The following is a 16,207-nucleotide window of genomic DNA, read 5'->3' on the forward strand; positions in this document are numbered from 1 at the left end:
GTTTTTTTACTGGAATGATAAAACCGGTCAAACCAGTTGGAGTAAATCTCCGCAATTACTCTTTGCGACAAGATGAACATAAAGCATAAGGAACACAGTAAGTATATAAAACCAGAACTATAATACAAGGCATCTGTGAATCTGCAGTAAATAATGAAGAGTTCAGTCATTTTTTAGTGAAGACAACTTACTTATTTACCCTGTAAAGTATCTGATGATAAGATTATTTTCAAATACTTAACATCCTGCACTATTTCTCTTTGCATGTGTGTGTGTGTGTGTGTGTGTGTGTTTGATCTGAAGGAAGATGACTTCCAAAATGAGTGTTTCTGGAACACAGGACATAAAGAAAAATGAGGGGTGGGAAAGGAAAAATAGAAATGCTAATATAAAAGCTTTATCTAAATAAATGTGATTGTAAAGTATCAAGAAACTTTAATGATCTAAACTACAGTTTGGAGAAGTTACTAAATAAGAGAAGAGGTTAAAGGAATTATGGAATAAGAATATACACAGTAAACAGACTTACATAATAGTTGTGGGTGTTTCAGGCTGATTCTGGGTCAGTGTGTATGAGGATTGACCAGAGTGCCCTTAAACCTAACCATAAACCTTAACCCTTAGCCTAACCCTTAAACCCTTATCCTACCCCGAAACCTAACCCTAACCCCAACCTTAAACCATAACCCCAACCCTTAAACCCTAACACTAACCCCATTACTCTAGCCCTTAAACCCTAATACCATAACCCTAACCCTAACCCTCCCCCGAAACCTAACTCCTAACCCCTAAATCCTAGCCCTAATCCTTAAACCTTAACCCTAATTCTTAATTAAGTACAACATAGCCTGAGTTTAGACTTTACAATGAAATAATATTCAATAAAATTGTCTCTCAACTCAGGCTCAGAACACACCCACCAGAAGCCAGTGTTTTTTCAATGAAGAGTGACCATTCAATGGGATTTCCTATGAACTTCAGAGACAGACACTGTTCTACTGATCTGAGGTCAGTGTAGTTATTATATTTTGGGGTATTGTTCCTCACTCAGCTTGTTATGAAACAATTTGGGAGACAAAACTTGAACTGAGCTAAAAAAAAAATGAAATTTCAGCATGCACATCATTTCAACTGCCAGAGAAGAGAAATAACATTTATAACACAGGTCTTAAGTCCCTTATTAAATATTAGGAAATTCTACAATGCATTGTGGTGATTAACTGCCTTAGTCCAAAATACAGGCGTTGACTCTCCCACTGGATTATCACAACAATGTAAGAATATGATCTAGCTGAAGGTCTGTGTATAGTTACATATTCTTTCAGTTAAACTCTGTGTTTTTGTTCACAGAAAAGAAAACACAGCTGAGACTTTAAAAATCACCTGCAAGCAGTTGGATGTAATATTCAAGGTATTTAATTATATATTTTTAATTATTAAAAATATTATGACATTTGAAACATCGTTTTATTTATTTATTTATTTATTTATTTATTTATTTATTTATTTATGATTTAATCTACAAATAAACTAAATTATATACACCATGATGAAGGGCTGCATTTCAGTCTACTTGTTTTAATTAATACCATTTTCAATTTGTTGTAGGTTTTTTTTATAGTTAATCATGTGTTTTTGGACATTAAATTCTGTAATGTTAGAATGTTTTCCTTTATATTTTCTTAATCAGGATCTTGAGCACAAAGTCATCACTCTGTTGAAGAATGAATTAAAAAAGTTTAAGAAGCTCCTGAGTCCAGATTACCCAGCATGCACTGAGAGGGAGGTGGAGGAAGAGGAGGTTCATCACAGTGTCAGTGAGGGAGTGCTGAAGATCACACTGCACGTCCTGGAGAACATGAACCACACAGATCTTGCTAACACACTGCACAACAGTAAGGAAACTGATTCATGGCATTATTCTCACACTGTAACTTCACAGGGAGAATATCTGTCGAGCCTCGCACCAGGGCACTACTGAGTTCTGAACTCTGATTGGTCAGAAGATGAATTCTCTATAACAGCAGCTATGACAGTAGTGCAGGGGCACATCACAGGTTTATTTTAGCACGCTTACATGTTATCATTTTTATAGTAACAGCTCATTTCAAATGTACTCCAAATTTTCAAAGAATAACACTTAATACTGTTGGTCTAGTTCATATCAAGCAGAACTTTATTGTCATCACAGCCATATACAGTGTGCAGAACACAGAGAGAACATGATATAGGATTGTTTATATGACAAGATCTTAATCATCACATGTGTCTGTTTTGATAGAGTTAGGACTGCTGTCTCTGCATAAGGACAAACTCAAAAGCAAACTTGTGGAGAAATGTAAAAGAATTAATGAAGGAATCTCACAGCCTGGAAGCTCAGCACTTCTGAATGACATCTACACAGAGCTGTACATCACAGAGGGAGGAAGTGGAGACATCAATAAAGAACATGAGGTGAGACAGATTGAGACAGTGTCCAGGAGACCAGGATCACAGGAGACACCCATCAAATGTAATGACATCTTTAAAGACAAGTCCATCAGAACGGTGCTGACTAAAGGAGTAGCTGGAATTGGAAAAACAGTCTCTGTGCAGAAGTTCATTCTGGACTGGGCTGAAGGAAAAGGAAATCAGGACGTCACCTTCATGTTTCCACTTCCCTTTAGAGAGCTGAATCTGATGAAGGAGAAAAACTTTAGTCTGATGAAACTTCTTCATAACTTTTTCCCAGAAATGAAAGAATTGCGCTTAATAGACTCTAGTGCTTACAAGGTCGTGTTTATCTTTGATGGCCTGGATGAATGCAGACTTCCTCTAAATTTCCAGAAGAATGAGAGATTGTGTGATGTGACAGATTCAGCCTCAGTGGATGTTCTGCTGACAAACCTCATCAAGGGGAATCTGCTTCCCTCTGCTCTCCTCTGGATAACCTCTCGACCAGGAGCAGCCAATCAGATCCCTCCTGAATGTGTACACCTGGTAACAGAGGTACGAGGCTTCAGTGATCCTCAGAAAGAGGAGTACTTCAGGAAGAGGATCAGTGATCAGAGACTGACCAATAAAATCATCAAACACATGAAGTCTTCAAGAAGCCTCTACATCATGTGCCACATACCAGTCTTCTGCTGGATCTCAACCACTGTTCTAGAGCGAATGTTGGGTGAAGCAGAGAGTGGAGAAAGCCCCAAGACTCTGACTCAAATGTTCACACACTTCCTGATCTTCCAGATCAAACACAAAGATCAAAAGTACCATGAGAAATGTGACCCTGATTCTCAGCAGATCAGAGAGAGTGTCCTGGCACTGGGAAAACTGGCTTTTCACCAGCTGGAGAAAGGGAACCTGATCTTCTACGAGGAAGACCTGAGAGAGTGTGGCATTGATGTCAGAGAAGTGTCAGTGTACTCAGGAGTGTGTACCCAGATCTTCAGGGAGGAGTTTGGGCTTCACCTGGGAAAAGTGTTCAGCTTTGTACATCTGAGTGTTCAGGAGTTTCTGGCTGCTTTATATGTATTTCTTTACTTTGTTTTGAAAAACAGAAATCTTCTAAAGGATCAAAACACTGGAATGTTACCCCTCTTGCGAAAGCAACCCATGTCTGCATTCTTGAAGAGTGCAGTGGACAAGGCCTTACAGAGTGAGAATGGACACCTGGACTTGTTCCTCCGTTTCCTTCTGGGTCTCTCACTAGAGTCTAATCAGATGCCCTTACGAGACCTACTGCCCCAGACAGGAAGTAGCTCTCACAGCAAAGAGGAAACAGTCAAGTACATCAAGGAGAAGATCAAAAAGAATCCCTTTCCAGAGAAATCCATCAATCTGTTCCAGTGTCTGAATGAACTGAATGACTATTCTCTAGAGCAGGAAGTCCAAATGTACCTGAACAGAGGAGGTAACAGTCGGCTAACTGGAACCAGACTCTCTCCTACTCAGTGGTCAGCATTGGTGTTTCTCATGCTGAACTCAGAACGTGAGCTGGATGAGTTTGATTTGAAGAAATTTGATCGATCTGAGGAATGTCTTCTGAAACTGCTGTTGGTGGTAAAAGCATCTAAGAAAGCTTTGTGAGTATATTTTCATCAATGTATTATTAAAGGGGTTGTAATTTAACAGCATATTCAATGATATTATACTCTGTAAAACAAAGCACAATGCATAACTGAACTCTAAAATATATGTTTATATTCATATTGCAGCATATGGGAGTTAGAAGTGAGAGGCATTATAGTGCTTGAGCTTGCAAAGTAGTCAATGTGACGTTGTGTATTCAGCACTCAATTCAGTGGCACCAATGGTTTATTTACGGTGTTTGTGCTGCTAGTAGCATGGCAATGGTGCTGAATCAGCACTCCAGTAGAAGTGATGCCCACATGAAATGTCTGAATGCAAACCACACAGAGGTAGTCTGAGTTGATTTGAGTACTCTGAACAATGCTCAACCTGAAGAATGAAGACTTGTAGTGATGGTGATGCAGAGGTTCATGTCCACTGTGCCAGCAATCCGCATGAGGCATTTGGGGCAAGAGTGTTGATACCATATTTCTATGAGTTTGAGTTTAATAAAAATAATAAGGGGTCTTCACCAAAAGACTGCTCCCACAACCTTTACCTGGATCTGAGGTCACAGTCTCTTTTAGTCCAAGGTGCTACATGCTTCACCCAGCTTTTCTAGTGAATCACAATACCTTCTAGTTTTGAGCAATGAAGCAGTGATGGGGACATACAATTACATTCATCCAATACTAAAAGCTTACCATGGAAACCATAAGGGGGGTCCTGGCATTGCCATAATCCTCTGGAGATACTAAAGCTTTTTTTGTTGTAGGCTTCTGGCACCACAGTTGAGACACTTGCATCAGTGTTGAGCACAGAAACCTAGGTCAATCACCAGAAACTGTCTGATTCCTCAAACACTTGGACCACGTATAGGGCTGCTTCCTGGTGATCGTTATAGACAAATAACCAATGTGATATGAGATGAGGTGAAAGTAATAAAGTTATCCTGGTAATTGTCCTCCAACTCCAAGTCCTTCCTATAGTGGATAGGACAAATCAAGGCTTGAGGTATTTTTAGGAGACCGATATGCCAAATTTGTTCATCTGTTAGAGGACCTATCTGGGATGGGAAGGTCCAATTTTTCCGCTATGGAGTAGAGGCCCTGGTTCAGGTTTCAGTCACAGCCCTCCAGTCAGGGACACTTGGAACCAAAGCTACCTCTTGCATATATGCACTTAAAGAATTAGAGTTGTGGTGTCTGTTCATGGTGCTCCCTGCATTTCTTTCTGGCCACACTCATTTTTAAGAACTTCTGTATAGTCTTTCATTCCAAATCTTTTTGTTGTTGTGACAGATGACTTGAGGTTTATCAACACTGGATATATAATTATTTCTCTTCTAGGTTATTTGGGTGTAATCTGACAGAGGAAAGCTGTAGAGCTCTGTCCCCAGTCCTTAGCTCAAACTCCTCCAGTCTGAGAGAACTGGACCTGAGTAACAATAAACTTCAAGATTCAGGAGTGAAGCTGCTCTCTGCTGGACTGCAGAATCCACACTGTACACTGGAGATACTGAGGTCGGGTCATTACTTTATGACATACAAATGCATGCAGGAAGAATAACTGAGCATCTTGCTCTACAAACACTTAACAGCTCAGAGTGTGTCAGAGTGGGTAAAATTAGGACATTGCTTATGTTTAAATGTTGCTTTTGGTTGACTGAGTTTTCTGATGAAGGAACCCAGAAAGCAGTGAGATTTTTAATGCCAAATAGATTTGAAAAAAAAAAAAGATCTCTAAAAAGCTCATGATACCAATTAAAATAACATTTTCACGAAGAAAGAAAATGAGAGCAACATTGCCTACATGAGGTATGTGTCTGTTTGAGCTACAAGTATTATGATATAATCATCATTTCTGCCCTAGACTGTGTGAGTGTAATCTGACAGAGGAAAGCTGTAGAGCTCTGTCCTCAGTCCTCAGCGCAAACTCCAATCTGAAAGAGCTGGACCTGAGTGTCAATAACCTGCAGGATTCAGGAGTGAAGCTGCTCTCCATTGGACTGCAGAATCCACACTGTACACTGGAGATACTGAGGTCAGATCATCACTTTATCTCTTTATGTAGATACTGAACACAGTCACCAAATAGAATGAGGTTGTATGTATTTTGATTATTATTTTACATATTTCTTCACTAATCTCACTGGCATTTTTCTTGTTCCTGTTCTTAGCATATTGTGTACTTGGTTTTGACTCTTGTCTGTTTTCCTGGTTTGTAAGTTCAGCCCTGGTTTTGTTGACTCTGTCTGCCTGATCCCTGACCTTCATGGACTTTGTCGATGATTATGGGAAAAGCTCAAATAAAAATCATCTCAAATGTCCTTCTAGTTGATGTAAACTGTATCCAGTACAGATTAAACATCTTCAATTACTTGTTTTTCCTCATTCTTTAAAGTATGAGGTTATACCTGGGCACCAGAAGAGGAAAACTTTTCTGTGCATTGGCTAAGATTCCTGTCAGGGAAGGTTTTCTTCATGCACTTGAGGCTTATTGTGACAGGGACTCAGATTGTTAAGAAAAAACAAGATTGTCTGATTTTAGTATGATTGGTAGACCTTCTGAATCTTTAAGTCAGAGATTGGGGTTGTGAGCACTGGTCCTTCCTCTCTTAAGGCATGTGGGCCTCAGTTGTGCTTCAGCCAGCTACCAAATTCCATCACAGACTTCAGCCTTCTAGCTGCTTGTAGGATACAGCCCATGACTGTGGCCACTTGTCTATCTTGACCTGTGGCTTCAAAAGCTTGCAGACCACAGCCAATGGCCTTGGTCACTTATGTTCCATTGCCAAACTCCATGTTGTCTGTTCTGCTGATGACCTTCATGAACCCTATTCCACTGATCACTTAGACAAACTCTACACTTCCTCCCCTGCACTGTGTTTTGGCCTCCTGTCCATCCTTGTCCCCTTATGATTTCATGCCAGGACTTCAATGCATGTTTTGTGTCTGTAAATTCTGCTGCAGTGATGACCTTTGCAAGCTTTGTAGTCTACTATCCCACAGAATGCTTCTATTCTGACCTGTTATAATGTATGTGAACATACTTGGCAGGCAAGCTGAGCAGGCAAGCCAGAGAAGGTTAACCGAAGTCTTCTAAAAATAAATTGTCTCCTGCAGTGGTCAGTTCTTTCCAGAGCAAGGCTCATTGATTGGTCCTCTTGTAATTTCCCTCTATAACTTCTCACACATATTCTCAGTGAGGTCATATACTCATGTAGACTTTTATACCACTCCTAGGCTGATGAGACACACATCACCCTCCCTCTGCAATGCTTGTGTGGATATCAGAATGTCTGGTGGGTATAATGGATGGCGACTCATTTTTCGAAACAAAATCCCAGAAAGACTACATCTAAGCTTTAGTATATCCCTCGAGATGCATCCCCATGTCATGATCCTTTGATCACATCAGAGATCTCTCATATCTTACAATGTTTGCAACCTTGGTGCAGGTCTGGACAACCAACCATCGTTCATTACTCATACTGCAAGCTTGACTCAGTCATGTACATTGTTCCTGTACTACTATCAGAAGGATTCAGTCTTCTTAATCACAGTGGCCACTTAAGTATTTGTTAAATTCCTTGTCATCTCAAGACTGGACTACTGTAGCGTGACTCCTGGCGAAGTCAACCCTAACCCTAGCCCGAACCCAGCACCACATTGATGTGCTGTATCTGCTGCACCAAATTTCGAACACTGATGCTCACCTGCAAGGATGATAATAGACCCCACATATCTGAAGACATGTATCACACCATGCACTGGCCCACACTCTCTTCCAGCCTTTAGCATAACTTCTCATCCCTCATGTTACCAAGAAACCAGCAACAAGACTTTCCATTGGGAACAGCTGAGTCACTGGCAGTTATCAAATGAAAACTGGATAAGCCAGGACTAAATTTAAAAATAAATAATTAAATACTTACACTAAACTTTCTCTCCTGGTGTTCCTATGGCAGGGGCAATATTTGCAAGAATATGCACTTTTCTAACTTGACTTGTTATGTTTATTGTAAGGTGTGATTTTTTCCTGTAGATTATACCAGTGCAATATTAAAGGTGAAGGCTGTGCTGCTCTAGCTTCAGCTCTGAAAACAAACTCCTCATCACACCTGAGGGAACTGAATATGAGCAGAAACAATCCAGGAGAATCAGGAGTGAAGTTGCTCAGGGATCTACTGAAGGATCCACACTGTAAACTGGAGACACTAGAGTGAGTAACTGACTTACAGTCTGTTATATAATGTTGTGTGTGAGTGTGTATGTCAGCTTGTAAGATTTAGAAGATTTAGAAATCCTAACCCATATTTATGTACTCTTTTACTGTTTGTGTACTCAGATCTGAACAGTGTGTCATATTCTGTGTCTTACAGGATCGAGACATAAGATATCTAGAGACATGCAGATATCTAGAGGTGATTATATGGATAGGAGGCTTCTTACAGCACACACATATATGATATTACAAGCTGTGTGTGTGTGTGTGTGTGTGTGTGTGTGTGTGTGTGTGTATGATAACAAAGCTGTATTGTGCAATAAAAGTAAGATGTTTGTGCAATAAAAGTAAGATGTTTGTGCAATAAAACTAAGATGTTTGTGCAATAAAACTAAGATGTTTGATGTGAGACTGTGTTGCTTTGGCATCAAGCTTACTTTTTTGGTTATCCTGAAGCACAAACATCTTACATCTAAAGAAACAGTAACAGATATGAAACGCTTAAGAATTAATTTTCTTTACTTATAGGTTGTTTCATATGTGATGAATCAGAGCATTAGTGATCGTGCTGTTACAGGATAATAATGAATGATGGGGTGATGTGATGAACTGGAGTTGCTTTATTTTTTTTCCATTTATAGTTATATTTCATGTTGTGGAACACAGGAGAAACAAGATAATTCGGTTATAGCAAATAATTTAAAAAAAAGTTTGTCATGTTACTGAGAGAACGCAAGAAGTGTTGCAAGAAAACCCCTCTGTCCTGAAGATTTGGGAAAACTTATACACTTAGAAACTTATACTAATACGCAGTGCTGACACTGGAGACTCCTTCCACACATGACTCATAAATCTGTGAAGTTTCTTTTTTTCCTACTAAAATTATTTTATTTAATTCTTGCATGGGTATTTATGAGTCCGACTCAGTTTAATGAATATTTATATTTATCTTCTCTGTATATATTTGTGTACATGTATTTGTGAGTGTGTGTCATAAGCCACATCATGCTAGAGTTTTAATTGTATATTCATGTTTTATATCACTTATTTGTTTATTTGATTCCTGCAGTTAATACTCTTTAACCACAGTGCCATAAAATCATATAACCACATAGTGCCATGAAACACCTATTATCCTCATAAGGGAATATAAATGTACTAAATTAATCTGTTTGTAAACTGTACCACATATTTTCAGGAAATAATAATTGAATAAAAACCTGAGATTAAGTGAAAGAAACCTGGTTATTTATTATTTAACGCTTGGTGATGTTATTCATATTACTGAACCTGGTCAATGCCAAATAAACTGAAATGTGGGATATGACTGTGAGTGAAATGCATGAGGGGAAGCACGGTGGCTTAGTGGTTAGCACTCACAGCAAAGAACGTTCTGGGTTCGAACAGGCGGGGGCCTTTCTGTGTGAAGTTTGCATGTTCTCCCCGTGCCTTTCTCCCCATTTACTCCGGGTACTCCGGTTTCCTCCCACAGTCCAAAAACATGTACGTTAGGTTGGTTGGTAATTCTAAGCAAGTGTGTGTGGTTGTCTGTCTATATGTGGCCCTGTGATGGACTGGTGACCTGCCTTTCGCCCAGTGTGTGCTGGGAAAGGCTCTGGCCCTGATTAGGAATAAAGCGGGTATAGAAAATGGATGGATAGATGAACTGCATGATAAATAAAATAATGAATACTTTTTCCTCGTGCGCGCGCCCTCTGGTGGGGATTAAGAGCACGGCGTTGGGTTGTGACGTCAGCACCAGCGTCCTTCTGCTTGGTCAAAAAGTACGTTACTCGGAGAGGGTGGGGCTGTGAGGTCATGGTTTCTGTATCCAATCACAGCGAGGGAGAGGTGTGTGTTTTTGGAATGTGGGTGGGGAATCATAAAGATACCGTGTTATTGGGAGAAGAAGAGTTTGTTCGGTGGAAGTTTTCTACAACTTGAGGAATAATTCGGAGAGTTAAAGGGACGAAGGGAAAAGAGATCAAGTGGCAGGATTTAATTAGCACACGCGCGCTCGCGACACGCCCATTCGAATTACAGCGCGAGGTCCATGCGCGCGACCGCACACCACAGTTGAGTTGAGAGAGAAGAAGAGTAAGGACACGGAAATCACGGATGCGCGTGTGTGTGTGAGTGTGTGACGACTGTGTTTAGGGATGAAGGTAGAGTTCGCTCCGCTTAATATCCCATTTAGGAGACGCTTACAGACCGCCGCCGTGCTGCAGTGGGTCTTCTCCTTCCTTGCGCTCGGTGAGTGATTAAAAAAAATTATTATTTTATTTTTATTATTTTTATTATTATTATTATTATTATTATTATTATTATTATTATTATTATTATTATTATTATTTACCGGCTCTAAAAACTGCTGCTGCAGAGTTCTGGATTGTGATTGGTCAGAAGTTGTTGATCAGTTCGCTATATCATCAGCTCTGACGGTGGAGCGGCTGATAGTCACAGCTTTATATTATTGCACACGAGAAGCAGATTTTTAAAAATCAGTGCAAAGTTTCTGTGGGGGGGAAAAGTGTGTGTATGTGTGTGTGATGTGTGGAAGGAGTGTCCAGTGTCAGCATTGTGTATCAGACAGAGGTGAAGCTGGAAGTTTTCCACATATTCAGGATAGAGGAGTTTACACTTCTTTGCGGTTTCTCAGGAACATGAAATCGTGGGCAAAATTAAATTCCTAATTGATCGTAGACAAGTTACTTTGGTATATATGCACATTTTTGTCAAAATCTCACAGTACAAAGTAATAAAAGTAATCTAAATAGTAAAAGTCAGTATTGATGATAATGTACTCATTCTAATCTGTATTATTATTGTTAATATTAAAGTTAGTAGCATTAATGTGTGTGTGTGTGTGTGTATGTAGCTCAGTGCTGTCTGGCAGCCTTCGTGCTGCTCTCTGTCAGTGATTGGTGGATTCTGGCCGCTCTCTATGCTGGTTGGCTATATTTAGACAGGGACACACCCACAAGTGGAGGTCGCCGGTCACAATGGGTCAGGAACTGGACCATGTGGAAATACTTCAGGGATTATTTCCCCATCTCGGTAAGAGAGAAGTGGGGATGTGTCACAGGGGTCAAAGGTCAAGCAGTGATTCTGTACAGTACTTTAATAGAAATGAAAGAAAAATCTCTTTACCCGTCTGTCTCTTTCCCTGTCTCTCTCACACACTCTCTCTCTGTCTGTAGTTGGTGAAGACGGTGGATTTGGACCCTAAATATAATTATCTATTTGGATTTCACCCTCATGGCGTTCTGGTGGCCGGTGCTTTTGGGAATTTCTGTACAGAAGCGTCACAGTTTTCCAAGATGTTCCCAGGCCTCACCCCGTACCTGCTCATGCTGCCCTTCTGGTTCCGAGTACCGTTTTTCAGAGACTACATCATGTGTGGAGGTGAGACATGGACACTGGGTTACGATCAGGAGGTAATACATGTTTACATGTGTGAGTGAAGCGCTCAAGGAGTCATATACAAATAGGTATGAATCTCTTAAGGAGTCATCTACAAATGTAAATGAATAACAAAAGAAATCAAATATAAGGGAATCACTTGAGTCATTCCCCATTTCAGGCCATTGCAAGGCTAATTCTTTAGTTTTCTGCAGCGCAATAAAGACATTTGAGTTTGACATCGAAAGCTGAATATGAGATGATGGAACAGAAATCAGGCTCGCATTGCTGCTTCTGAAACAGACTCACTAATCTTTACTGGTGATGGAGCTCATGAAGGTAGCAGCAGAATGAATTCAGAAGTCTACAGAAACATTCTGTTTGACTGTTTACAAAGATAGATGGTGTGATACATCTGTCATCATCTTTTGAACTCAAAGCAAAAACAATATATATATATACAGCTCTGGAAAAAAAAATAAGAGACCACTGCCCAATCTCCAGATTTGAACCCTATTGAAAACCTCTGGAATGTCATCAAGAGGAAGATGGATGGTCACAAACCATCAAGCAAAGCTGAGCTGTTTGCTTTTTTTTGCAAAAAGAGTGGTATAAAGTTACCCAACAGCAATGTGAAAAACTGGTGGGGAGCATGGAGCCAAAACACATGCAAATCGGGGTTATTCCACCAAATACTGATGTCTTAATGTTATTTAGCCAAAGCATTAACACAATTTGTTTACAAATGATTTGCATTTTGTTTTATTTGAGTTATTAAAGCTCTGCAAAACCTACATGATCTTGGGTTATTTTGATGTGATGTCATTTCCTTTAAATATACACTCTAAATAAAAATAGTTATATTTTGAATTTAGGAGAAATATTGTCAGCAGTTCATAAAAAATGAAACAAAACTGTTCATCTCACCAGTACATACACCTGTAAGAAACAAACATGAGAAACTAATTACTTTGCAGTGGTCTCTTATTTTTTTTCCAGAGCTGTATTGCAGTGAATGAAGTTCACCATCATGATGCTGTATTGTAGTGTGTCTATCAGTATGTGTTTGCACATCAGTATATCGCTGTGTGTGTGCGCTAAGTTGTCCATCATTGCATCAGTGGACATTCTTCTGTGTAGAAATATTTGAAATTGGACCAACTGGGTAACACAAACACCACCATTAACACACACACACAGTCCTGAAGTAGTCAAACCTGCTATGACGTGCTGATCACTGATCATGTGTAAGCATTGCCCTTTTGTGGTGACACACAGTGATGCGTCCATATTAACCCACAGGAGCAGGAACAGGAACCTCCAGTGAAACCTACAGCAGCTAGTGTGTGTTTGTGTGTGTGTTCAGTGTCACTCATTTCCAGATATGTCACACTGTTTCATCATCAGGTTCCCTTTGACCATTTCACAAGACCTGTTCTCACACACACACACATACACACATTCACACAGCATTTCACACTATGTGCAAGTGAAACACACATTCTCTCAGACTTATAAACACAAACAGCTTGACAGAGGGGTGTGTGGACAGACAGACAGACAGAAGGACAGAAAGACAGACAAACAGAAGGTGGGATAAATGTGTAAACTGTGTACAACATTGACACTTTGACACTGACCTTTAAACTTCGGACCTTTGGCCTGTAGGTTTGGTGTCGAGTGAGAAGACAAGTATGAGTTATCTGCTCAGTCGTCCAAGGGGCGGTTCTGTAGCAGTGGTGGCAGTGGGCGGAGCTCCAGAGAGTCTGGAGGCGCGGCCTGGAGCACTGACTCTACAACTACTGCAGAGGAAAGGCTTCATCAAACTCGCACTCAAACATGGGTGTGTGTGTGTGTGTTTATTTTGTTTGCTTGTAGGGCAGTGCTAGCTCAGTGGTTACAGTGTTGGAAGGTTGTGAGTTCAGATCCCAGCACTGCCAATCTCCTGGGCCCTTGGCCTTTAATCCTTAACTCATCAGCTGTGTAAATGAGCTAAATGTAAGTCACTCTGAATAAGGAACACTATGATTATAATAGCATAATTATATTTGTGTGTGTGTGTGTGTATGTGTGTGTAGAGCTGGGTTGGTTCCTGTGTTCTCCTTTGGGGAAAATGAGCTATTTGATCAGATGGAGAACCCTGTAGGCTCCGCCCTCCGCCGGGTTCAGGACCGCCTCCAGAGGATCATGGGTGTGGCTTTGCCTCTGTTTCATGCCAGAGGAGTGTTTCAGTACAGCTTTGGCCTGTTACCCTATAGAAAACCTATACATACCGTGGGTACGACAAACACAAACACACACACAGTATTATTAGAGCAGTAATTGAAATCATGAGTGAATAAAAGTCTCGTCTCTGTCTCTGTCTGTCTCACTGTAGTTGGAAGGCCGATACTAGTCGATCTGAATCCGTGTCCGACTAAAGAGGACATCGAGTCTCTTCACCAGCGCTACATGGAGGTCAGTAACTGAGAGAGGGAGATGTTTAGTGGATCCAAAAGTTTACACACCCCTGACGAAAGGGCAGGTTTATGCAAACCTAAGGTATATCATATCAGATCTTTTCCAGCTTTAATATGAAACAGCAACCAAGAACATGCAAGTGAAAATCTAATGGAAGCGAAAAGAAAAAAACTTTCAGTAACCTGGTTGCATAAGTATGCACACCCCTTAAATAATATAATACTTGTTTGCCAGAAGGTTTTATCTTGGTCTCATCATATCATAACGTGTTATTATTGTGCTTCCTGTACGTGATGTACAATCTCTCCCCATCAGCAGTCTGTTCAGTAAGCTCTGTTCTCTTTATTGGGTGTGAATCAGAATCACTTCATGGACAGAATCAGAGGATTTTAATAGGGCTGTGTAAAATTTTTATATTTACTGTGTGTGTGTGTGTTATTTCTTCTCTATACAGGGCCTAACTCAACTATTTGAGGAGAACAAGGAGAAGTATGGCATCGATAAAGACAAACACCTCAAATTTATTTGAAACCTATCTGTCTGTCTAACTCTCTGTCTGTCCGTCTGTCTGTCTAACTCTCTGTCTGTCTGTGTAATATTGATAAATGTTATGTGTGTAATATGAAACATTTAAGGAAGTAAGAACTACTTAAAACAATTCTGGTCCTGATGAATAAACATGTATATGAGCTGCTGATGTCAGGGGTCTAAATGATACGGGAGAACTACGGGAGGTCTTATTTTAGCGGCTGTAGCTGTGGGTGCTTTAAGTGCTAGCGTTAGAATGGTTAGCATGTATGTGGTTGAATATAACCATATCAGTTTTGGAGTACATGAACACTTTAACAGGAACTCGAGTCTACAGAGGAAATGAAAAAATATTTGATTAAAAATGTATCTATACAATAGTAGAGACTTTTCAATATACACTTTTAAAATGAAACACATCATTGTGAATATTTTTAAAGACGTTGTTATTATTATTATTATTATTATTATTATTATTATTATTATTATTATTATTATTATTATTATTATTATTATAACAGAAGAGAGGTTCTGAGCTGTAAAATGTCTGGGTTTAATAAAAGCTTTTTAAATCGACCGAATTCAGTGATGGTGAGTGTGAAGTGTGAAGATTATTTTCTTTCATGTTAAATTTCTGACAGTATTTCTGGACAGAAACTAAAATATCTATAATGATTAGGTACACTATTAGAATATTATTCACTTAATTTCAGACAAAATTTTGTTGAAATATCATCAGAACTATTATGATTAAAAACAAATGTTTACCTTGATTATTCTGTTTACTAAAGTCTTTATAATAATTTTATAATCATCTTTATCTGCTATTAGCTTTTATAAAAATTCTAGATAACTGGCGTCATAACTGAACATTTCTTTGTTAAATGTCAAACTTCACTACATTCTTAATAACTTACAAATGTTTAATAATCAATAATAACTTACAAATTCTTTATTCTTTGTGGTTTGGTAGTGACTTTTCAGAAAAAATCTTTTAAGTGATAAGATAAGATAAACCTTTATTCATCCCACAGTGGGGACATTTGCATAGTTTCAGCAGTAAAGATATTGCAGCTATAGAAAAAGAGACTATCAAGGCAAGGTGACTGGAAATTATAATTATAAAATACATTACAGAATGACATACTAGACTATAGCCATCTATATAAAAATATACATTCACAAGGAGACACAGATCAGGTATAATATTATGAGCAGTGACAGGTGAAGTGAATAACACTAATTATCTCATCATGGCTCCTGTTAGTGGGTGGGATATATTAGGCAGCAAGTGAACGTTTTGTCCTCAAAGTTGATGTGTTAGAAACAGGAAAAATGGACAAGCGTAAGGATTTGAGCTTTGAGTTTGACAAGGACCAAATTGTGATGGCTAGATGACTGGATCAGAGCATCTCCAAAACTGCAGCTCTTGTGGGGTGTTCCCGGTCTGTAGTGGTCAGTATCTATCAAAAGTGGTCCAATGAAGGAACAGTGGTGAACCGGTGACAGGGTCACTGGCGGCCAAGACTCATTGATGCAG

The 16,207-nt window shown here is 39.4% G+C and overlaps 2 protein-coding genes across 4 annotated transcripts; both read left to right on the forward strand.

Moving 5' to 3' along the window:
- On the forward strand, nucleotides 1–9,484 carry LOC131366104 (NACHT, LRR and PYD domains-containing protein 3-like). 2 transcript variants are annotated; one of them, XM_058410286.1, is made up of 10 exons: nucleotides 1–97; nucleotides 304–360; nucleotides 904–1,008; nucleotides 1,351–1,411; nucleotides 1,691–1,895; nucleotides 2,282–4,064; nucleotides 5,400–5,573; nucleotides 5,923–6,093; nucleotides 8,098–8,274; nucleotides 8,435–9,484. In XM_058410286.1, the coding sequence occupies exons 2-10, from the start codon at nucleotides 308–310 to the stop codon at nucleotides 8,445–8,447; spliced, it is 2,742 nt and encodes a 913-aa protein (XP_058266269.1). In that variant the 5' UTR covers nucleotides 1–97; nucleotides 304–307; the 3' UTR covers nucleotides 8,448–9,484. The 2 variants fall into 2 exon arrangements, with proteins under 2 accessions (XP_058266269.1, XP_058266270.1); XM_058410287.1 differs by lacking the exon at nucleotides 904–1,008.
- A 668-nt stretch (nucleotides 9,485–10,152) lies between these two features.
- mogat3a (monoacylglycerol O-acyltransferase 3a) lies at nucleotides 10,153–15,208 on the forward strand. Of its 2 annotated transcripts, none has more exons than XR_009206765.1 (7): nucleotides 10,153–10,530; nucleotides 11,156–11,334; nucleotides 11,478–11,682; nucleotides 13,348–13,522; nucleotides 13,758–13,953; nucleotides 14,057–14,136; nucleotides 14,594–15,208. XR_009206765.1 is itself a non-coding variant. In XM_058410288.1 (7 exons), exons 1-7 carry the CDS (start codon nucleotides 10,437–10,439, stop codon nucleotides 14,666–14,668), a joined length of 1,008 nt encoding a protein of 335 aa, XP_058266271.1. In that variant the 5' UTR covers nucleotides 10,154–10,436; the 3' UTR covers nucleotides 14,669–15,197. The 2 variants fall into 2 exon arrangements, 1 of the variants encoding a protein (XP_058266271.1); XM_058410288.1 differs by having other exon boundaries at nucleotides 10,154–10,530; nucleotides 13,758–13,957; nucleotides 14,594–15,197.
- The last annotated feature ends 999 nt before the right edge of the window (nucleotides 15,209–16,207 follow it).

Source organism: Hemibagrus wyckioides, linkage group LG15 (genome assembly GCF_019097595.1).
Source record: "Hemibagrus wyckioides isolate EC202008001 linkage group LG15, SWU_Hwy_1.0, whole genome shotgun sequence".
Lineage (NCBI taxonomy): Eukaryota > Metazoa > Chordata > Actinopteri > Siluriformes > Bagridae > Hemibagrus > Hemibagrus wyckioides.